Source organism: Aspergillus sydowii (assembly GCF_001890705.1).
Source record: "Aspergillus sydowii CBS 593.65 unplaced genomic scaffold ASPSYscaffold_1, whole genome shotgun sequence".
NCBI lineage: Eukaryota > Fungi > Ascomycota > Eurotiomycetes > Eurotiales > Aspergillaceae > Aspergillus > Aspergillus sydowii.
In genome coordinates this window covers 2,838,005-2,859,697 of record NW_024467859.1, presented here as the reverse complement: position 1 = coordinate 2,859,697, position 21,693 = coordinate 2,838,005, and the positions used below count along the sequence as shown (strand labels likewise).

Genomic DNA, 21,693 nt, shown 5'->3' with positions numbered 1-21,693 from the left:
TGTCAGATACAGTTTCTTACGGGACTCCGGCGGCGCACAGGGGCCAGCAGTGCCACTCCACAGGCAGCGCACTCGACGGCGACTAGTCGACTACTTCTGCCCCCTCGCCCGCTGCTCCCATCCTCTTCCTCTTCCTCCTCCCTTCCTCCACAGGGTTTCGGCGCAACTCTGCCTCGACATCGAGCGTTTTCGACCTCTCTCTTGGCCGCCACAGCCGGTTCTTGGTGTCCTGTCTCACGGCCGGCGCCAAACGGTGCGTAGGCTTTGGCCCTTGTTCGCAATTGATCTGCTCTCTTCTGTCTGCTTGCTTCTGCTACGGCCTTCTTGGCTTTTTTTCGCTTCTCCCCAGACCGACTGTCCCTCCCGTTCCTGGTACCTGGGCTGGCGTGCGATCGCGCTCCAACGCAATTGACCCCTCACCAAAACTCGAGTACGTCGCTCGGAACACCAGTCGCGATCTGGCCCCTTTACAGGTTAAACGGCGTTTCTGCGATCGGCTGGTGCCCTGGGATATTCGTTCAAGATACCCCTGCTTTACTGGAGTTCTTTGATTCCTAGACGGACCGCTCATACTTATACCCCTCAATACTTGCCTTGAAGGCATCGTTCGTACATCCTTTCAGAGTGCTCGTCGCACAAAAGAAACCGCTTCAAATAAGATTTTCGACAAAGTCAACTCAGAGAGACGGTGTGACCTCATACCTTCTCTGAAAAGACCTCAGATTTCCCAACCCTCACTCCTCATTTAGCCTGTCGCGAATCATCGCATGTGCCAATCCCAGTAACCGCGACTATGCTTATCGATGGCGAGAAGTGGGCTTGTGAAGCTTGCGTCCGGGGTCACCGCGTTAGCAGCTGTCACCACAGTGGTAAGCTTCTAGATCGCAACCCGACAGAAATATGGAACCACCGCAACTAACATGCTTTCTCTAGACCGCCCGTTGACCCATATCAACAAGAAAGGCCGACCAGTCTCCCAATGTCCTCACTGTCGCGGCCTACGCAAGTCACGGACAACCCACACAAAGTGCGAGTGTGGTGACAAGAAGAAGACTAGCCACAAAAATGACCTAGATCCCCATTCTGCTGAGAAGCGGGATCTGAAGCGTGAGCATGATGGAAACAGCAACCCTGATTCATTGTTTCTGATATGCATATTACAGAGGACTCTCATTCAAGATGTGGCTGCATTCATGGACAGCGCTGCACCTGTGCTCTGAAGAAGGAACCCCATTTGGATACCGTGCCTGAGACTGGTGTCCCACTACCAGTAGCTCCTCCATCGGAGCCACCTAGGAAACCTCAGTTGACGTCGACCAAGTCGGAGAGCACGCTCACCGTGTTCCGCGATGGTCACCATAAGCCTGCGCATAAACACAATGACATGGCTCACAAATGCGGTCTACCCTACACGATTCCCCGGTCTCACACTATCCATGCCCCGTCCGATACTGCTCGCCGCTCGGTAGATCATTTGCCTTTGACTCAGCAATCCGTCATGGGTGAATCGATCCCTGGTCAACCTCAAGAACGGCCACGCAGTATCTACGGGTTCCATCGGCGTGTCAAGTCCGAGCATGGGTCTCCAGACAATGCGCCTGTAGCTCCGTCAGGAGATGTTCCAACATCTGTCCCCCCACTCGACCTTTCGACGCTATTTTCTCATTCCCAACCGATAGAGGAACCCAATGGTGGCGGTGTTCCTGCACCGATTCCCATGTCCATGCCAAAGACTTCTCTAGACCCAATCGACACAAGTGGGATTCCTTACAGCTTGCCATTCTCCACGTTTCCCACGACGACTACTTCTCCTGTCAGCTCCTTGCAATTTCAAGACCAATGTCAAGAGCCGTTCTTCACGTCCCCGGATAATGACCTGACGTTCTGTTCTGCTGGACTCAACGCCCCGCCTGTTGACTGGTCTGCTGTCCCGCTTTCATCGGCCATGCCGACTACAAGCACCCAGCCCCCCTCTTACGCCAGCTTCGACTACAGTTCTATGGGCCAGGGCATTCCTCCTCCATCATCGTCGGGGGATATCTCTGAATTGGAAGAATTTGCACCTCTTCCAAACCTCGGGGGCGCTGGTAATGACCCGCATGATCTCAATAGCGTGAGCGAAGGTTCGGACATTGATCATTTCCGGATCAGCTCTGCCTCGTCATTCGTCAGTCTTCCCCAAGCGCAGATGCTGTCGTCGACCAACTTGGAGTCTATTAATATTGACGATTTCCTCAAATCTGCCAATGAATCGACCGCTGTGTTAGAGCAACAGTTGCAGGTCAGCATGGGCATGGAACCCAAAGGCCTTCCTGCCCAAGGTGTTTATGCCATGCCAGACACGCAAATTTTCGATAAGTCCATGGCCAACCCAGACACCACTTTGCCGATGACAGCTGCTGCACCAGAGCCGCTCTGGTCGTCAACGCTGTTTGATCCTAACTCTACCCCCATGGATGACAACAATTTCTTTGCGCCACCATGGGTGCAATAGCAGCAAAAGTTCTAGAGTCCGCGGTTTATTCTTGCACTATACCACCACCTCCACACCGTCTGAGTGACAACACCAAGAAGTCTTCACGACCTTGATGAGAGATGATGCTAGATGCCTGACATTTTTCTACTTTTTTGTTCTATTAGCACAATCTGAGTGACAACTTACTACAAGATCCAATCGATAAAGCCGATATTTGCCCTGTTCCCTCGACTTTGCTTATGCCGACCCCCTGTATATTCCTCAGGTGATCCATACCCGCCTAGTGGTATCTTACCTGGAATGCTGCATTGTACATAGAGCCCTTGGCTTATTTTGTCACTATAGATCTCTCTTGATTGATTAGAACATGCATTGGAATATCCACAAGAATTATTACGACGTCCGATCTGCATCTGTAGCGGTGTGACATGAGAAACAATCCAGCGGTGAACAGAAACCAATCTCCAGAACCAAGAATGGGGTAGGGAATATTTGTCTAAAAACAGCATGGAGACGACCAAGCGGACAATAACAATAATAGTCAAGAAACGCATGATTGGCCTCAACATCTTAACCAAAACCAGGAAGCCCCTGTCCACTGTACGTACGTACAGTCCAGTATAGTATATATTACCTACGCTGACAAGTGGGCTGGATTGAATGTGATGGATACCAACATGTGCCGATCCAACGCAAGGGATGAGAGACAAGCTTCGCCCGACCCAAGGCTTGTCACGACTTGGCAATTTTTGGTGTTGTGCTATCTTTTTCCCCCCTGCCTTGCAGGGCCCAAATTTTGCGTCATCGTCGTGAATCTTACGCGGCTACGCCAGGCGGACGAAAGGGGTTACGCATGTAATTAAGCAGTATGTAAGAAGAACTTGACTGCCGGTTATCCGGGCGACTTATCTAATCCGTTCCTCTGCCTCTGGGTTCACATCGGGTATAGCTTACGTAGTTCCTGGGCTGTTTTGTCCAACTCGTATTTATGGATTGTTCGCTTGGAAGAAAATGGGAGGCACTTGGGAGTACGGCGTATATACGCGAGATTGCGAGTTCCTAACTGCTGGGTGGGGTTCGTTGCCACCTTGCTAGCTATACTGCAGTGGGCCTGTTACTGGAACCCCTGAACGTCATATAGGAGCAGCTGCTACAGCTCCCCTGTGTTCATATATTGGGTAGGACCTTCGTAATCGCACCCGATCTCTCCTGTGGCGGACGAACCTATTTGGGACCGGAAGAAAATATTCCTTGGCTTTTTGTTTCTACTTTTGATTTTGTTGTTTTTCTTTTCTTCCCCCATCTTTTTATTTGAGCTCAGACCGCGTAAAAAGGTCTAGACTACCTACACCGAGTAGATCGACTCTGGCTAACGTCAATTGATACCAGGATGGTGTATGCCATTTTATTCAACGTATTCAGAGTTGAGATCCACCTACTGGTATGTGGTGTGTCCTGGCATCCTCCGAAATTCTAATAATGTTGTACCGGTTTTGTCTAGAATTGAGATTTCTTTTTGCGAGGTCAGACACCACTATAATATGGCGGACGACCCGAGCGCGGTTGTGCAATGGGGGTATATACACTGAGTAGAGATACAGTAATATCCAGACTGATGTGCCAGTATTTCCAACTGTTGTAACTGAACTACCGCTCTATATATCAGCATGATAAAAATGGCAAGGACAATGGTATCTTTCAATCATGTCCCTATTTGTATTGGGCCATGAATTCGGAATGGAATTTCACGATACGCTCCGCCCAGTCCGTGCCTGGCGCAAGGAAGGTGGTACGGAAGTGGAGCGTGTTCTCCTTCTGACCGAAGCCAGAGCCAGGGACGACGCAAACACCAGTGGCGTCGAGGAGACGAAGGCAGTAGAATTCGTCTGCAGCGCGGTTCTCCGCCGCAGCAGCTTCGACTGCCTTGGGAGGTAACGTGATAGTGGGGAACAAGTACATGGCACCCTACGCGTCAGAATTAGTTGACATTTTTTCACCTCTTTTTTTTCAGTAGAGAAAGAATACGTACCTGGGGTTCTTGGCATTCAACACCCTCCATCCGCTGGAAGGCCTCGTACAGGGCAAAGGCACGCTGGCGCAGCCCGTCGCGGATGCCGTTGTACTCCTTCTGATACAGCGCATGGCTGGGCTCACCCTCCTTAGGAGGGTTGACCATAAGTTCGACCAGACACTGCCCAATGACTGGAGGGCAGAGCATGATACTGATGAACTTATAAATCTGAGCGACAACCAAAGGATCAAATCCGACCAGCTCGAAGTAACCACCGCGGTGACCACATTCGCCCACCATGCCCTTCGATACACTGTGGAGGGAAACCAGCTCGACATTGTCGTATTTGCCAGACACCTCTTGCTGGAGCTCCCTGAGTCTCTTCTTGAATGATGTGAATTCTCCAATGAACACGTTTGTTTGGTATACCTCATCGGCAATAACCACAAGCTTTTCCTCCGCAGCAATATCAATGACACTCTTAATATCGTCGGGACTCAAAGAAGCGCCTGTCGGGTTACCGGGGTTGATGACCACGATAGCGCGGACATCTGTGCCAGCAGCCTTGGCCTGCTCTAAAGATTTCTTGATGGTACCAATGTCGGTACCCCATGCCTTCTGCTCTTCCAGGTGGTAAGGGACACACTGCGCATTCAGAAGAGATAGTGTGGCGGTGTACAGAGGGTATTGGGGAATCGGGACAAGAACGCCAGCATTCGGGCCGTTGCAAATAACGTTCAGGAGGGTGTTGACTCCAGACGAGGCACCACCGGTGAGGAAGAGTGATTGAGGGTCGGCAGGAAATCCATCGCGCTCTTCAATGAATTTGGCCACACTCTCACGGATAAGCGGCGCACCCTGGCTGTGACTATAAGCGCCCACGCTCTGGACTTCGGCAAGAAGCGTCTCGGCCCGCTCGATAACATCATCCTGGTAGCCGAAGGACGTACGAAGGGCATCCTTGTTTTTCAGTAGCAACGGGTTTTCGAGAAGACTGAGGACTTGACGGAAGAAGGTGATGGGCTTCTGGTCGAGCTGCTGGGGGTTGCCGATGTTGGCGAAAATGACACTCTCGAACGGCAGTGATTTGTCTCCCTGTCCCAGCCTAACCCGGTATTCCTCCGCTTTGACGGCGAGTTCACCACGCACGGCATACTTGGCGGCCTTGACGTTTGAGTTGATATTGTCCGGGGTCAAGCAACGGATGGCGGCCGTTGACAGAGCACGCTGTGAAGCACTGGGAAGCACGGGCGTTTTGGTCATCGTGAAGTCTAGGTCAATTGGGTAGGCGTCAGTCAATTGGGTAGGCGTCAGTATGTGAGGGGCAGATGCGGTGGGAATCTCAACAGCCGCGCAGTTGGGCAAGTGGTTCCATTTGTAGACCACAGCACGGTGACTCAAAGCGGGTGAAACACATTGCGCTTAAATCGCTCATCAAGGGACGTCACGAGGTGTGGGCTCTGCCCAGACCACAATCTGGTCAACGGCGATGGAGATTGGGGATGTCCGACAGGAAGGTGGAGGGCGACGGCCTCCTCGGGGGTTTCCGAAACACTTACCCGACAGCACATTCGATCTTCCCGCGGCTAACGTTCTTCTAGAGGACGAACGAGGCTGAGAGATAGCACTCTGCCCCCGCGCGAACCAAATATTACTCGGCCGGGAAATCACTGCCCGCCGCAGCGGCGTCCGCAGATGGGATGCGCTCCCTTGCCAGGCCATTCTAGTGGACTTATTCCGCGTCACTCGATCAATCAAGTAGCAACCAATCGTGCACTACGCGCCTTCTCCGCCGTGGGGACAAACGCGGGGGTCTGAAGGGCAATTGACTGGGCGAGCGAGAATGTTGACTGAACGATGTCCTTTGCTGGCGTTCCGAGTCAAGCAAAGAGCAGCAAATAACAACAGGCTGAGAGGGGTGGGAATTGATCGCGAAATTTGGAGCAAATTGTGAGGGGCCCGGTGATCGGTGCTGACTCAGCCCCCGTGGAGTTCCTGACCCAACTATACGGTAGTTACTAATTTCTTCTAATTTGAAGAGGCTGCTGGTATCAGACGATATCTCCTCATGATGGCATGACATGCTAAAGCCAAAGAAACAATGGGCCCAGATATATGGTAGTCTTTACAGCCAAGCCAGACCTTAGTTGCGATGTCTCCTTCGGACCCCCACGTAACTAAGTCCGGCTCTTCCCGAACATCGGCCTGCCGCTTTAGTTCTATCGGAGAAGAACGTTGTAGGATCCATGGTCGGTGTGCCATAAGATCCAATCAGGACGACGGCGCAATCATCAGAGATAGTTGACAAATCATCTCATCATTGAATTTTTAATTAACCGGTTGGCAAACTGAAATAGAAGTACATCAAGGATTTATAGACCGACGGAGAAGGCACTGCTACGCCAACCGGGCATACGTCGGCCCACATTTCCACCTATTAATCACCAGCTATTACCTGTAGAGCTATAGCACAAGACCAAGAGATTGAAGGTTATCCTGCATTTGGCCGTAAGGTGAGATTATATGATACAGCGGGCTCTCCGCGTTACATTGCTCTAGTGAAGTTATATGAATGCATCCATCCCTTGGCTCAATGGCTCAATCCGAGAGCGCTACTTATCAGGCGACGCCGTAATGCAACAAGGATAACATTTCCCTCCCCCGCCCATCGTTAATTGGTTCGATTACCTAGCTCCGTTCACTTCCACGCAGGCGCACAGCTTGACCGTACTTCTGGAGTTTGGTAATTAAAGCATCCCCATGCTTCACTACGTCGGCGTACTGTTTGTTCTTGTCATCTGGCCGGTTCGTTTCAATGATACCATTGACTCGGTCGATGGTGCAGGAGATTCGGTCATTCGCAATAAACCGAGCAAGATCACTGCAGACATTAGTTCTATTTGTTCAGCCCGCATATACGCGAACGACTTACCGATCCAAGAAGTCCACGGTAACACCAAAATCACTCGCCATGCTGTTCAACCCCACCACGCGGTAACTCTGGAGGAGCTGTTGATAGGCCCGGAGTCTCATCTCACGTACAAACCAAGCCCGGTGCTCGTACAGATAACGGTCTTGAGTCAAGAAATGGTCCTCGACAGCAGCAAGCGCGAGAAAGAATGACCGATAATTGCCGTTGTATAAGCTGCTAACCAGATTTGAGAGAGGTGTGAAGTCGATGGGCGTTTCAGCATCCGCTTTAATACCAGCGTTGCCACTGAAAGCAGTCAGGTTAACGGCAGTAGTAGCCGCCGTTGGAGCAGAAGCATCCTTCATATCTTCATCTTGAGCTCCGGGTCCCGACGAGATTTCACCAGTCAACGCAGCTAGGCGGTCTTCGCCGGAGCCAAGGATAGCCTTGATCTCGGCAGCATCCACCACCTTGGCTTTGAAGTCAACCCGTTTCAGAGCAAGCGAGCCAGCAAGTACTGCGTAAATGACAAGACCGGAGTAACTGCATAACTCATAACTAGTGAACGTAGACAAGCTGTCAAGAAGTAGTGGTGCAGCAGTACTGTAAGACCGGACGGTGAGCAGGTGCAACCCTTTGTATGCCTTCAGACGGTTTCTTCTATCCCAGTCACCGCCGCTTTCAATCAAAGCTTCCGCTCGCTCAATGTTTTTCTTGACGTATAGGGTATCACCAAAGAAGAGGCCGATTCGGATCATGGCAAGGGCTAGGTCAATCTTGGATCCCAAGAACGACGTCTTTTCTAGGAGAGTTTCGTGGGACTCGATTGCTTTGTCCTGGAAGAATAAAAGAATATCAGCACACAGTCCGCGAAGTGCGCCGGGCGCCTGTCAAAGCCGGCAGACAGTGTCATGAATGGAGTGGAAAACACACCTTGTCTCCTACTCGCGCCCAAAATTCAGCACGCTTCCCTCGTGCGGCTTGCACCTCTGTTTCTCCGGCGGCTTCCTCTGCCTCGTCTTCCTCTTTTTGAAAACCCGCCAACTCTTTCTGGTTATCTTCAACAAGTGATTGATACAGGGCCTCATCCCAAGGAAACTCTATATTTTGCGATAACCTTCGCGATGCGAGGGTGCTGAGCGGTTTGCCGGCACTTGATGACCGCGACTGGGGAACACCCTCGCCCGAGTGGTTCAGGACACCTTCGACAGGGTGGGCGAGATGTCGGTAAAAAGGTGCCATTTTATTTTCCGTTATCGCATCTTGAAGTTTCTTCAGCGACGTCTGTCGCACCTTTTGGGGGCAAGCCGGGTTCGAAAGATTGAAGACGTGTTGGGCAAGAGAGAGGTCGGGGTACTTGATGTATTGAGGATCGGACCCCATATTGACGACGAAGAAGAGAGAGGTTCAAGGATACAACGGCGGCAAGATGCAGAGAAATAGATTGACAAGACGAGATAATATGGTTTTAGAGACGTGGTTGGGGAGCCGCGTTGAGGAGATGGTTGTTCAGGCAGATATCACGCCGTTCGTCACTGGTAGCTGACACAAGCTCAGCTGGCGAAAAGTTTTTCCAGCTCCGAGACAGCCCTTCCAAGTACTCTTGCAATGCCTCAGGTTCCGTACTCAAGGATAATGTATCGACGATGCCCCGAAACTTCATTTCTGCCTTGAGAATGGCCATTCTCGTCCCTAATGACGCAGCATATATCCGTCCTTCATCTCTCCACTCGAAAATGACACCTCGTCTGTAAAACCTGCATCTCTGACTCCGACTACCTACTCAATCTATGACTTTTGAAGAAAGGAGACCATTTGTCCCCTACCATTACTGGAAAAGGCCTCCGGTGGCAGAAGCGAGCACCTGTAGAATCTGGATAGCTTTTGGAACATCGTTTTTTCCCTCCAATTTTTCGCCCTATCAGGTACATCTCGCTTCATATTCCTGGCCTGTGATTATTCATTGTAGCGCCGTGAACAAGCACTAAACACGGGCGAGTATACACATTCGGAAGCAGAACGCAGGGTAACTCAGTAGTTTGTTATCGGGTGTCGGTGGTATTACTAAACCTCGGAAAGCTCCCTCAGCGATAATGATGAAGACGAAGCTGTCACGGTGCGGTCGGGAATCCATCCCGGAATCATGCTAAACCGAGGTTCAAGTGCCCGACGACTCCCCCAGAGCCACCAACCGCGCGGATCCCCAGCGAGTTCATTTACCGATCGTTTCCCCCCTCCCCCGTCTTTTCTCCAACTCATCAACCACTCTTTCTTTCTAGAGGCTGCTCATCTCGTCGTGCTGCTCTGTCCTATCCTGCCTTTGCCAGCTGGTCTGCCATCGATTCGGTTGATTCCACGCCTTCGAATTTAAATTTCCATTTGCCGACTACTTTTCCGGTGACAGCGAAAATGGTCGCAGACGCTCTGGTTTACCACCCTGCCCTGGCGCACTACCTGCGCTTTGTGGCCACAACGGGTATGTTGGTTTCTTTATAACTTTGCCTACTTTCTTTGCTCCGTCTTTGGTCTACCAGTCCGTTGCTTCTATGAGTGAAGAGAGTGGCTTCATCGCCCACCCATAGATTGGATTCTAACGCAACGTTATAGTCGGCCGCGACAAGCTCCTCCGTACCCTGCAATACTTCTCCCGCTTCTATGCCTGGTATTTGTACCGCACAAACCAGCCCGAAACCGCGATCGCCCCGTACAATTCAGTCAAGAAGCAGTTCGGAACAACACGAAAAATCCTGAGGATCGGAAAGTTCATCGAACACCTCAAGGCTGCTGCTCTTGCGGCCGATAACAAGGGCCCCATCGACCCTGTTCTGCGTTACCTGGCGATCGGTCGCCAGCTCGGATATGCTGGTTACCTGACTCTCGACACAGTGAGCGTTGTTGATGTTATCGGGTTCCGGAAGCTCGATGGTGCTAAGCGCCTCCAAGAGTCGGCTTATCGCGCCTGGTTCTCGGGGTTGGTCTGCAGCGTGATTGCAAGTGTTTACACCTTGTACAGGCTCAGCGAGAAGCAGAAGACCCTGGATCTGAAGGAAGGCGAAGGAGTTGTAGAGGCTAAGAAGCTCGAGAAGTATGTACCTTTAGCATCAGGATTTTGGATTGACAAAGAAGGCTAACGATGTAAAATGCAGGGAGCGCTCCGCTGCCCGCGTTCAGCTCCTTTCGGACCTCTGCGACTTGGCGATCCCAACCTCCGCCATCGGCCTTGCAAACTTCGACGATGGACTTGTCGGTATCGCAGGTACAACCAGCAGTTTGATTGGCTTGTGGAGCCAATGGCGAAAGACTGCTTAAGTCATCGATGCTCGAGTCTCCGGACAGACTCACGATTAGCTTCATATTATGATTCTTGTGTGTGGTTTACAAGTCGGCGTCCAGATACCCAGGGCGATTGTGTTGGAGCTGCTGGCATCCTAGAACTATTCGCGTCCTCTACTTCAGCTGTGCAAATATCTGAGGGATGGATAGGTGCGACAGCAATTAATCCGCAAGTTTCGTTATTCGATCCTCTAGTCTGGCCACAACGGCTTTTTCTTATTCTTGACAATTGTCGGACACAGTTCTCATGGGTATATATATGTACTTTAGATTCCAGTTTCATATGTGCCTTTCAAATTCAACAGCGTTTTGCTTTGCTACCGTCGAGCCTATTAATAGACATGAACAGCAGTTGAACTGCGTCAGGCGTGACGGGCCGATCACGACCCACTGGGTAGGTATTCAAACAAGCTTCCGCTTCAACTGACGAAGCTCAAGCGCCAAATCCTCACTCGAGGCTTGCGTCTTGGGGCCCGATTACCAGCAGCATGCCCACATGGACGTCCATATCGCTTCTTCAGCATTTTATCAATCCCCGGCCGTCTTCCACGATTGTTTCCCAAGGTGACTGACAGTTCTTCTCTCCTGAATAGCTTCTACCAGCAAAGGAAGTTGGAATGATCTGCGTTTAGTGGTATCACGTTGGCTTATAAGTGGGTTTACAAAGCTTAGCTATGCGCCACATTGCCTCCTTATTGCAAATAGCTTGCGTCCATCCTGGCGCCAACAGCTCTCAAAAAATATCCACATTGCCTCCACCTCCAATAAAATCTGGGCTTGAAGACCATATCTTCAAATTTTCGACATGATTTGTTGACGCCATGGAGCCCGATACTATGTGTTGGCGTTTCATCTCCTGACTATCAACTCGCGAGGCTCTGGGCCATGTCCAATGCTTGTCCAAAGTTTGTGCCTGCAAGGGCGCATTCAGAGACCCACTCGAAGCTGACACTCTCGACGGCGGAGGTATGTGTGAGATAAGGGCAAAGGGGTCGAATAACACACTACGAACTGCCGCCGATGATGCGTCGTCACGTCCGTCCCCTTTGGTTCCCGCTGCTCGCGCAAATCCACGACATTCCAAGCTGTCTACGATAAGGACCAGCCTCGCCTGGAATTATGGCACCTTTTGCCTTCCTTGTCGATTGTCATATATTTGGAATTGGCCAGTATACACGCAGTTTCAGAGTAGCCATATTTTTGTTAGTCGAAGGATTTGTCAGTCTATATCTGATATTAGGTGTTGTCAACCGACGTCCGCTCTCTACGCAACTATATTAGCACTATGCTACATCCGGTCCTTGATCTTAGCAACCTCAACGTTATACTCGTGGTGTCAAGTGGGTTCTCTGCTTTCTAATCCGACCTGCCTCATGTTTATGCCCGTTAAGCTAAACTTGTATTTTCTACCTAGGCATTTACGCTATCGTTATTGGTTTTATATCTTTGAAGGTCAAGCAGAAGTGGTATCTCGGTGAAGCCTGTACGGGGACATGGATGGAACTCAAATCGATCAAGTCCGCTCTCGTGCTAATCTATTCATTATCCTAGTGCCTGCCTTTCTCACTGGTGTTGTTTTTGGGCCATTCGGCGCGAACATCCTAAGGGTTACTCATAAAGGAGGAAGTGAGACCGAGAACACAACAAACGAGATCACCTATGTATGATGATCTGAGATAGTTCCAAGACGAACCACTGACAGTATTTAGTCCTTAACCCGACTTGTGATCGGGATACAGTTGGTGAAGGTTGGATATGAATTGCCCAAGAAGTACTTGAAACGCCGCCTCAAGGAAATGACAATCTGTCTACTACCTTTGATGGTCATAGGGTGGATTGCAACATCCGCGTGCATCAAGTTAATGATCCCACATATCTCGTTTGTAGGTATACTCTTTTTCTCATGGTTACAGACTAGGCCAATGCTAATATTGAATACGCCTTGGTAGCTGGCAGCTCTGATTATAGGCTCCTGCGTGACTTGCACCGATCCAATTCTCTCCCAAGCCATCGCCAAAGGCCCGTTTGCTGATGATTACGTTCGCCGACACCTTCGGGAGTTCATCTCCTCTGAAGCCGGCGCGAATGACGGCTTCGGCTTCCCTTTCCTATTGCTTGGTGTATCACTTCTTCGGTATGCCGACACACCCACGAATGCTATCGTGCTGGAAGAATTTGATCTTGCGAAAGGGGAGCCGGATCTTCTCGGCGCAACGGATGTCGGCCGTTTTGGTGGCGGCGCAGGTACCGCTCTTAAGCATTGGTTTGTGGAAGGGTTTTTATACATGATTGTTTTAGGCACTGCCTATGGGGCTGTTGTCGGCTTTGTTTGTCGGAAAGTCCTCGGCGTGTCTACTAAAAAGTATGTCCCTCATTGTTGGATTGATGGATTGGCCTAATGATCATCGCTTATTCCTGAGCAGGAAGTGGATCGATCCAGGGTGCTTCACCTTGCTTCCTGCAGTGCTAGGTACATTTATTGTCGGTTCATGCGGCTGCTTTGGTTCCGATGAGACTTTGGCGTGTTTTATCGCAGGTAACGTGTTGAATTGGGACGGCCACTATAGTGCAGAGCTTCAAGCGCGGCATGATTCGTTCAATTCGTCCCTTGAAACTCTTCTCAACTACGCAACCTTTGGGTATCTTGGTGCAGTCATGCCTTGGAACGAGTTCCAGATGCCCGAAACCACTGGTATAACTATTCCACGCCTTTTGGGGCTGGGAGCGTTGGTTTTGATATTTCGGCGCATTCCGGCAATTATGGCAGGATATCGGTTCATGTCGGAGATATGTAGTGACTGGACGGAAGCCCTATTCATGGGACACTTTGGACCAATTGGTTGGTAGTCATTATCAATATCCATCATGGCTTATACTAACTTAACTTGCCAAGGGGTTGGTTCGATTGCATATGTCGAGTATGCTCGACGACTGTTCCCTGAACACAATAGCGACACAGAAATCAATTCCCTAACAGCTGCCATGAGGCCAGGTAAGTCACCATGTTATGGCCCAGAAGATGCTTGTCTAACAAAGGCATAGCTGTGTACTGGCTGGTTTTGTTTTCAATCATTGTGCACGGCTTATCTGTCCCTGTTCTTTACATGCTCTATAAAGCCTGGGATGTTCCGAGGGTCTACGACCACCCTGTGGAAGTAGTTCTTTTGTCCGAGAACGAACCGTTGCCGAACAACAGCACGGCTGACCCACAGCGATACTCTGTGTTGGTAAACAACCGTTTCGCGGAGCCAAGCAGCTCTACAGAGAACTCGGAGGAGGAAAAAGAACTAAGAGAAGCCCGAGAGTCCACCGAGAGGATACGGCCGCGAAGCGAGCGCAGCTCGTCCTCGAGAAGTCTAGAAATGTCGATGTCTCGTCAATCAACCCGCCTAAGCCGTGAAGCGAATACAAGGAACATCGTATGATTGCCTCTGAAGGTCTACGGCATGATGTCCAAAAAAAAAGGCAAGGAGGTATCACTCATTCATTGCTCGTCAACTCGTCCGCCATCTCAGTGACAGGATATCATTTCCCAGCCCTTCCATTTCAATACCATAAAACACCAGACCGTCAGCTACTACAAACCCAGTCCTCCTAAGTTGTCCGACTTAGACGGGGCAGGTCTACGAGAAGTCAGTTTACTGCTCTCGTCAAGGTAACAGCGAAATCACACGTACGCTGCCGCAAGAGCCGCAGCTCTTGTTCTCACCGTCAATAGTAGCACCGCATTTCGGGCAAGCGTTGTGTCCGGCCATTTCGATATTGTGTTTAGTTGTGTTTGTTTGTTTGGCTAGTGTTCTATACTCGGAGACTGATTAGCTTGATCGACACCAGGTGGAGAGCGGGAATGGAGGACCTTGTGTTCTCAGCGGGAACGTCTCTGTAGAAGAAGGAGATTGATGAAGGGATGACAAAAGATGAAAATGTGAGAGGCGAGGAGTGTTTTATTTCCTACCCCGCCGCTTGTGAAGCCCCGCTCTACCCGATGTGGGATGATTGGTTGTCTTGGGTGGAATCCCTGCCTGAGGTAGATGGTCACACGGTGGATCGTGGGTTTTGTACGTGAAGTTATTGGACAAAAGATATACATCGCTTCAGTCTTCCTTGGAGAGCGCGTTTCGGTCTCTTGATGTCTGACGTCGTGGAGTATCACGAAGACGCAACCAGAGCTCGTCATTTCCGATGTTTGCTCCAAGCGCAGGACCATAGTATACTACAGCCAATAACAGTCAGAGCTTCTTGCGCCTTATCAGCTGGGTGTATCTACTGTACAGCACTGGCTGGATACTGCCGAGTAGCCAAAATATAGAACGTGATTGTCGCTTTCACGGCTAAAATATATCATAACACCTTAGACACATGCGGCGGCACTATTATCTTCTATTTGCACTCCCAGCAGTGAACTACTGCCTTAGTTCTCCAAGCTCATTATGTCTGAGACCACTATTCTGTACCTGCCAAGAATTTTAAGGCGATGGGCGCTGACCGCACGTCCTGGACCCTGGTTGTCGGTTCAGTAGGTACTCCTGTCAACAGCCACAACACAATCGGCGCATCTACGATGACCACACCGAGCATCTCCTTTGTAAGCCTTGGCTTGGTGGTTCTCGATGAGATTCGCCTTTCTAATGAAAAGCCATTAACTGATGTCGTCGGTGGCTCTGGGGCCTACGGTTGGTTTCTTAGTGGACCTTTGCTGGATATATATTCGTGACACTGACCAAAGTATAGCTACGCTTGGTGCCCGTTTGTTTCTTCCCACTATACTGAGTCGCTCCCTAGGATGGCTGCTACGTATTGGAAATGACTTCCCTGAATCAGCGGCACAATATCTTACAAACAAATGGGATACAACATTGATAATAGATAAGGAAACTGATAAGCCATCGACAAGAGGTTTACTTGAGTATAAAGACACTACATTTGGACGTGCGGAATTTCCCTTGGCTATTTCAACAGTCTTTTTCCCCCCTATCATTAATAAAGGAAATCGAACTGGACGCTAATTCAACATTTGTCTACCCAGCCAAGGGCTTTCGATACAAAGCCCCAATTCTTCAAGTCCAGATAAACAGCCTGAAGGGCACCCCGTTCCTAAAATCAAAGGCCTACCACTATCTCGAAACACCGCAAAATATTATAAACCGAGTCTCAGATCTTCTGAGTGTTAGGGAGAATGAGGTCATACCGGGGCGGCCTTTAGTTATCTGGGAACCTGCTCCTCCGTCCTGCAGGGCAGAGAATTTGCAACCGTGCCTCGAAGGAGCTCGTACCGTTGACGTATTCTCCCCAAATCACCTAGAATTAACAGCCCTCTTCGGAGACAAACCATCACCCCCCTTGGATAAGGAGAAGATTGAAGCTTTGGCGCTAAAGTTCCTGGACAGTGGTGTTGGCCCGGATGGAAAGGGGACTGTGATTATCCGAGCTGGAGAGCATTATCCGAGCTGGAGAGCATTATCCGAGCTGGAGAGCATGGCTGTTTAATCTGCGCGCGCCATCTCTCACCTTTTTGGTCGCCTCCGTTTTATAGATATGGTCCAAGGGGAGAGCATAATAGCAAAGTCGTTGACCCAACTGGAGCAGGGAATGCATTCCTAGGCGCGTATGCGATCGGATACCTTAATACGGGAAATGTTATTGAGGCAGCTTGCTATGGTTCAGTTGCAGCGCCGTTTGCGTTGGAGCAAGTTGGGATGCCTGAAATAGGGACCGATATATCTGAAGAGCTGTGGAATGGGGAATCTGTTCTCTCACGGTTGCAAGAGTATCGAAGGGCTATTGGAATCCTCGGGAAACAGCCCGAGGCACTTCAACCTCTGCCCGAGTGTCCTCACACCTAAAAGTAATAGGTTTCGGGAGGACCCGAATTGCATAACTTTATATCTCGGGGTTTTAGAATGGACGGAGAAGACACGAGGAATTGTTGTTTTGGTCAGATACTTCCAGGCTAATATTAATAGCGAGTGCATCTCACGCGCAATTGAGCCATTAACCGGGTTTTGATAAAGCACTCCCAGTATTGAAATTTGAATTAAGCAGCAAGCAGTAATCAATAGTTATATCTAAATTTACTTCCCCTATAGGAAGAGATAAACAGGAACAACATCTTGACGGTTATCGGGCCCTCATTATCAGCGCTGGATCTCCGACAATCATCGATTGTTTACTTTCGGGAGATGAAGGGCCGAGTTCGGATGTATTCGCGATTGCCCAAGGGTATAGTCTTAGCCTGCCAAGTTCACGTTTCACTACTGTGTGGGCGTCATTGTAATGCATGAAATAATATAGGCCATGACTCGGGAGTGGCCGGATTGTATTGCGTCGGAAGGTCCGATACCAATTTGCAATGCTATTGGGCTTTCTATGGGTGTTATCGAAGGCCCCCATTCTTGAATTCTGTTCTCAGTGCGGCTGGACTATAGTCTTGAAGTAAATATATCGAAAGACCAAGTTTAGGCACCATCAGAGCAACCAAAGCATACGAGGTCTGCACAAGGATAAATGCCCGCTGGACTAGAAGAGTTGGCAACTATTAGGCAGTCGTGTATAGCTTCAAACAATATACTTTCCCGAAAATGCGCGGAAAAGCAATTTACTAGCAAATAACCTTTTGCAGTTGATCTCAATGACCAAGTTATTTTGATTTCTCCTATTATGAGGCATTTAAAATGAATCATTTAATGGCTGCTGCTGCGGCTTCCCGAAAATCAACCATCATCAAGGGCCAGCAGGGCTGTTCCTAAATCTTCCGGATTTGGAACCCCTGGATACCCACCTGGTTCTCAGACCAGGCCCAGTCTCGTGTCTGGGGCCTCTGCACAGCCCGGAGGGCCTAAATTCGAAAGGGCAAAGGGCCATTTTTTTGCACATGAATCGGATTGCTTCCTAACCTGCCCGATTTGTGGGTCTGCTACCGTCCTTTTTTTTTTTTTCAGGGGCCTTTGTTTTTCAGCTATTATCGGGGCGGCAGGGAGTTTGTGTGTTTATGTCTCTGAAGACGTCACTCCGAATAGCGGTGAAGATGTCTTTTTCTCCCTGAGGAAACGAAGGGCAACCGCGAGAAACCGTAGTCAGGGACCTCATTGTGTTGGTGATGCCTAGGTCCGGGGAAGGGCCCGTGTGGTCCAGGCTCGCCGCTCGACGGATGCGGGGTACACCAGACTCTTCCAGGGATGGACAGACGCAGCATCAGCTCAGGGCTCTCCTCCCCGGGCATGACCTCTGGGAACTCGGGGCTGGTGTACAACTGGTCAGAGCGCCCCCTCTCTAGTCTCCAGAGGTTTGCCGATATGCAGGTGGGAAAAAGAAAACAAGTGGCTGAACACTGAAGGACTGTTTTCCGTATTCGTGACCACCTGAAGGTCTAGCACGCCGATGCTAGCCAGAAATCCTGGAGCACCGCCTGACTGATAAAAAAAGCCACCAGAATGGAGCTCTTAAAGCTGGCACTGTCTAGGCTGCTAAATCTCTCATCATGTGTTTGTTGACTGCAAAGAGTAGGTCGTCACGGGTCAGACCTGGGAATGAGCCCTTGAACTCGCCGAGGCGTCGTTCCCCTCCCCGCTGGCACAACGTAATAGCGACATACACTGTAGTCCAGTCAAAGCATGAGCTTCCGATCCCAGCATTGCATTGACAGTACCCCAGCGCGCACGGCAATAACTTCTGCCCACGCCTGCGCGTCGAGTGGCGTTGGATTGGCAATCAGGCAAACCCTGCCAGCCGATTGGCCGACGGGCGGCTGGCCTCGGAACCGCTGTTAGTCATCGGCACTGTGGGGGCGGAGGAGAACCCGAGTCTGATCCCGGTCTTTCGTCATTCGGTCCAGGTTTTTCGTGTCTTGCTGCTTGCATGCTTGAGCGATTTGTTTATGACAGATCTCATCTGCTCGCCGAAAGAGAGCCAGCATCCCCGAGGGAAGCTGAGAGATTCAGGGCCGAATCGCAGGCCTGTGAGGCGTAGATCCACGTTGGAATGCCGTTCCCAGCGCTGCCTGGACGGGAATAGACTCGATTTCTTAGCCGAACACTGACTGCGCTCTCCCCGCAAATTCGGTTCTTAGCCTCGACACTAGATCCAGCAGAACACATGGGCTGAGCGGCCTATGATGTGAGTGCACTCAATTCAACGTCATCACTGGGCATCGTTCCCTTGGCCCGCCTTGGAAATTCACTGTCGACTGGCGATGGCAATCCAGTAGAGGCTCGTGAATACAGTTTGTTGTGTCATGATTCGCCATTGTCGTTTGCGGCAGCCCGTCACTGGTCTTGTCGCAGTCATAAATTAGTAGTCTTCTGCAGTCTCGACTGCTCCCTCGCTCTCCATCCTCCTGCACTGCGGCATTTAGTGTGGTTTCCTCCGACTTGCGCTGCTTCTATCTTTGATAACACTGGCCAGCCAGTCCCGATCTTGGGCTGTTCTCTCTTCCCGTTGGTTCAACGACCCATTCTTCCGAAACCACTTCGTGCCCACATCTGGGGTTCGGGAGTAATCGGACTATCGTGACAGTCGTCTATCGCTTCAACTCGGTCTTAGCCCCGTCATCTCCCGAGTTTCTGTGGAGAAGCATCGTCGGGAAAGCGAAGTGAAACGTCTTTGCTGCCTCGACGGCTGTGATCATGGGTTCTGGTGCAAACATTCATATACCCCCAGTTACCCCCCCAGAACCAGGTCCTCTCTACTCAGATTTCTTCCAACAACAGATTGCAAAGCAACGAAACAACAACTATCACTCGACTTCATTAAAAACAATGGTTGCTTCATCTGTTAATCGTACTGCCCTGCACCCTGGTGGTGTTCAGTATGTTCACCCTCATTGCCCCTCTGCCGTCTCATGCCCCCCACTGCCTCGACCTGGTCGTCGATGGTGTCGCACGACACCTTGATACATGCCGTCCTGCCCTACTATCATGAGTCTTGCTAACATGACTGTCCAGGCCTGGCAAGAGTCACACTGAACTCGAAGAAGAACTTCACGAACACGCCCACATTGATTACGAGCGTGTTGCTATTGTAAGTTGTGGCCGCCGGCCGGACCTGCCGAACCTGCCGAACTCGTCGTTAACAACTTTATCTAGATTGCCAACCCTTCAGTCGCTGCCCTTTATGAAGATGCTCTTGTCTACGAAACTGGTACCGCTATCACATCAAGTGGTGCTCTCACAGCCTACTCTGGCGCCAAAACTGGTCGCTCTCCTTCAGATAAGCGTGTCGTGAAGGAGGAGTCCTCAGAAAAGGAAGTCTGGTGGGGACCAGTCAACAAGCCCATGACTCCTGATGTAAGTCTCAAGCTTTCTGTTACTATGCAAATCCCTGCATACCCCTTGCTTTCTCCCCATACTTGCGAGTGTGCGGAACTGTGGATCGACCGCATAAGCCTTTCCTATCCGGATGACTATGCAAGGGTGCTGCCATCCTCATAAATGCCTCAAGAAATGCCTCAGCCTCTGTTGGCTTGAGGCATTTTGAGAACTTGTGCAACCTTGTTTGCCTTCAATTTGTCAATTTGTTCATGGTGGTTGTCCTGGATTGGCTGTGGATCCGCTTGCGTAGATCTTGCATCCCGTGTGACGTCACTATACAGGAAGAACTATCACTGACTGAGAGCCTCAGGTTTGGCGTATTAACCGTGAGCGTGCTGTCGACTACCTCAACACTCGAAACCGCATCTACGTTATCGATGGATTCGCTGGCTGGGATGAGCGCTACCGTATCAGCGTCCGCGTTGTCTGCGCGCGCGCCTACCACGCTCTTTTCATGCGCAACATGCTTATCCGCCCCTCAGCCGAGGAGCTCCAGCACTTCCACCCCGACTACGTGATCTACAACGCTGGCTCTTTCCCCGCCAACCGTTTCACAGAGGGTATGACCTCTGCCACCTCAGTCGCCATCAACTTCGCCGAGAAGGAGATGGTCATCCTTGGTACTGAGTACGCTGGTGAGATGAAGAAGGGTGTTTTCACCGTTCTCTTCTACGAGATGCCCGTTAAGCACAACGTTTTGACTCTGCACTCCTCTGCCAACGAGGGCCAGAACGGTGATGTGACAGTCTTCTTCGGTCTGTCCGGAACTGGAAAGACTACTCTCTCCGCTGACCCCAAGCGTGCTCTGATCGGTGACGATGAGCACTGCTGGTCCGACCGTGGTGTCTTCAACATTGAGGGTGGCTGCTATGCCAAGTGCATTGGACTGTCCGCTGAAAAGGAGCCCGATATTTTCAATGCCATCCGCTTCGGTTCCGTTCTCGAGAACGTCGTTTTCGACCCCATCAGCCGTGTTGTCAACTACGACGACTCCACCCTCACTGAGAACACCCGTTGTGCCTACCCCATCGAGTACATCGAGAACGCCAAGGTTCCCTGCTTGTCCGACAACCACCCCACAAACATCATCCTCCTCACCTGCGACGCTCGTGGTGTCCTGCCCCCTATCTCCAAGCTCACCACTGAGCAGACCATGTTCCACTTCATCTCTGGTTACACCTCCAAGATGGCCGGCACTGAGGACGGTGTAACAGAACCCCAAGCCACCTTCTCCTCCTGCTTCGCCCAGCCCTTCCTTGCTCTGCACCCCATGCGCTACGCCCGCATGCTCGCGGACAAGATTTCCCAGCACAAGGCTAACGCCTGGCTCCTCAACACCGGTTGGGTTGGTGCTGGCGCCACCACTGGCGGTAAGCGTTGCCCTCTGAAGTACACGCGTGCCATTCTCGATGCCATCCACAACGGCGAGCTCGCCAAGGCCGAGTACGAGACCTACGACGTTTTCAACCTCCACGTCCCCAAGAGCTGCCCTGGCGTGCCCAATGAGCTGCTCAACCCTAAGAATAGCTGGACCGCCACAACCGGCTTCTCCGATGAGGTCAACAAGCTCGCCAAGCTCTTCAACGAGAACTTCCAAAAGTACGCTGATCAAGCCACCAAGGAAGTCATCGAGGCCGGTCCTGTTGTCCAACAGTAG

General features: G+C 50.8%; 8 protein-coding genes across 8 annotated transcripts; 5 read left to right on the top strand and 3 right to left on the bottom strand.

The window, feature by feature from the left end:
• Positions 1 to 793: 793 nt before the first annotated feature.
• ASPSYDRAFT_53868 (copper fist DNA-binding domain-containing protein) lies at positions 794 to 2,494 on the top strand (the record flags this gene model as incomplete). The annotated part of the gene is made up of 3 exons (XM_040848752.1): positions 794 to 869; positions 934 to 1,107; positions 1,164 to 2,494. The coding sequence occupies 3 exons, from the start codon at positions 794 to 796 to the stop codon at positions 2,492 to 2,494; spliced, it is 1,581 nt and encodes a 526-aa protein (XP_040708158.1).
• Positions 2,495 to 4,186: 1,692 nt separating this feature from the next.
• On the bottom strand, positions 4,187 to 6,209 carry ASPSYDRAFT_140144 (putative alanine aminotransferase; the record flags this gene model as incomplete). Its single annotated transcript, XM_040841018.1, has 3 exons — positions 4,187 to 4,441; positions 4,506 to 5,758; positions 6,047 to 6,209. 3 exons carry the CDS (start codon positions 6,207 to 6,209, stop codon positions 4,187 to 4,189), a joined length of 1,671 nt encoding a protein of 556 aa, XP_040708157.1.
• Positions 6,210 to 7,175: 966 nt separating this feature from the next.
• On the bottom strand, positions 7,176 to 8,781 carry ASPSYDRAFT_139599 (proteasome regulatory particle lid subunit RPN7; the record flags this gene model as incomplete). Its single annotated transcript, XM_040840969.1, has 3 exons — positions 7,176 to 7,368; positions 7,420 to 8,234; positions 8,332 to 8,781. 3 exons carry the CDS (start codon positions 8,779 to 8,781, stop codon positions 7,176 to 7,178), a joined length of 1,458 nt encoding a protein of 485 aa, XP_040708156.1.
• Positions 8,782 to 9,597: 816 nt separating this feature from the next.
• On the top strand, positions 9,598 to 10,843 carry ASPSYDRAFT_304153 (PEX11 family protein). The gene is made up of 3 exons (XM_040844779.1): positions 9,598 to 9,874; positions 10,006 to 10,483; positions 10,545 to 10,843. Exons 1-3 carry the CDS (start codon positions 9,808 to 9,810, stop codon positions 10,705 to 10,707), a joined length of 708 nt encoding a protein of 235 aa, XP_040708155.1. The 5' UTR covers positions 9,598 to 9,807; the 3' UTR covers positions 10,708 to 10,843.
• A 934-nt stretch (positions 10,844 to 11,777) lies between these two features.
• ASPSYDRAFT_192641 (putative plasma membrane antiporter) lies at positions 11,778 to 14,266 on the top strand. Its single transcript, XM_040843663.1, has 8 exons — positions 11,778 to 12,071; positions 12,146 to 12,214; positions 12,283 to 12,392; positions 12,441 to 12,614; positions 12,681 to 13,093; positions 13,155 to 13,570; positions 13,625 to 13,723; positions 13,774 to 14,266. The coding sequence occupies exons 1-8, from the start codon at positions 12,017 to 12,019 to the stop codon at positions 14,154 to 14,156; spliced, it is 1,719 nt and encodes a 572-aa protein (XP_040708154.1). The 5' UTR covers positions 11,778 to 12,016; the 3' UTR covers positions 14,157 to 14,266.
• Positions 14,267 to 14,561: 295 nt separating this feature from the next.
• Positions 14,562 to 15,072, bottom strand: ASPSYDRAFT_304158 (uncharacterized protein). The gene has a single exon (XM_040844780.1). It carries the CDS (start codon positions 14,936 to 14,938, stop codon positions 14,597 to 14,599), a length of 342 nt encoding a protein of 113 aa, XP_040708153.1. The 5' UTR covers positions 14,939 to 15,072; the 3' UTR covers positions 14,562 to 14,596.
• A 220-nt stretch (positions 15,073 to 15,292) lies between these two features.
• Positions 15,293 to 16,574, top strand: ASPSYDRAFT_140312 (pfkB family carbohydrate kinase superfamily; the record flags this gene model as incomplete). The annotated part of the gene is made up of 4 exons (XM_040841034.1): positions 15,293 to 15,404; positions 15,463 to 15,627; positions 15,758 to 16,146; positions 16,185 to 16,574. The coding sequence occupies 4 exons, from the start codon at positions 15,293 to 15,295 to the stop codon at positions 16,572 to 16,574; spliced, it is 1,056 nt and encodes a 351-aa protein (XP_040708152.1).
• Positions 16,575 to 19,352: 2,778 nt separating this feature from the next.
• On the top strand, positions 19,353 to 21,693 carry acuF (phosphoenolpyruvate carboxykinase PCK1; the record flags this gene model as incomplete). The annotated part of the gene is made up of 4 exons (XM_040841131.1): positions 19,353 to 19,534; positions 19,671 to 19,746; positions 19,812 to 20,012; positions 20,347 to 21,693. 4 exons carry the CDS (start codon positions 19,353 to 19,355, stop codon positions 21,691 to 21,693), a joined length of 1,806 nt encoding a protein of 601 aa, XP_040708151.1.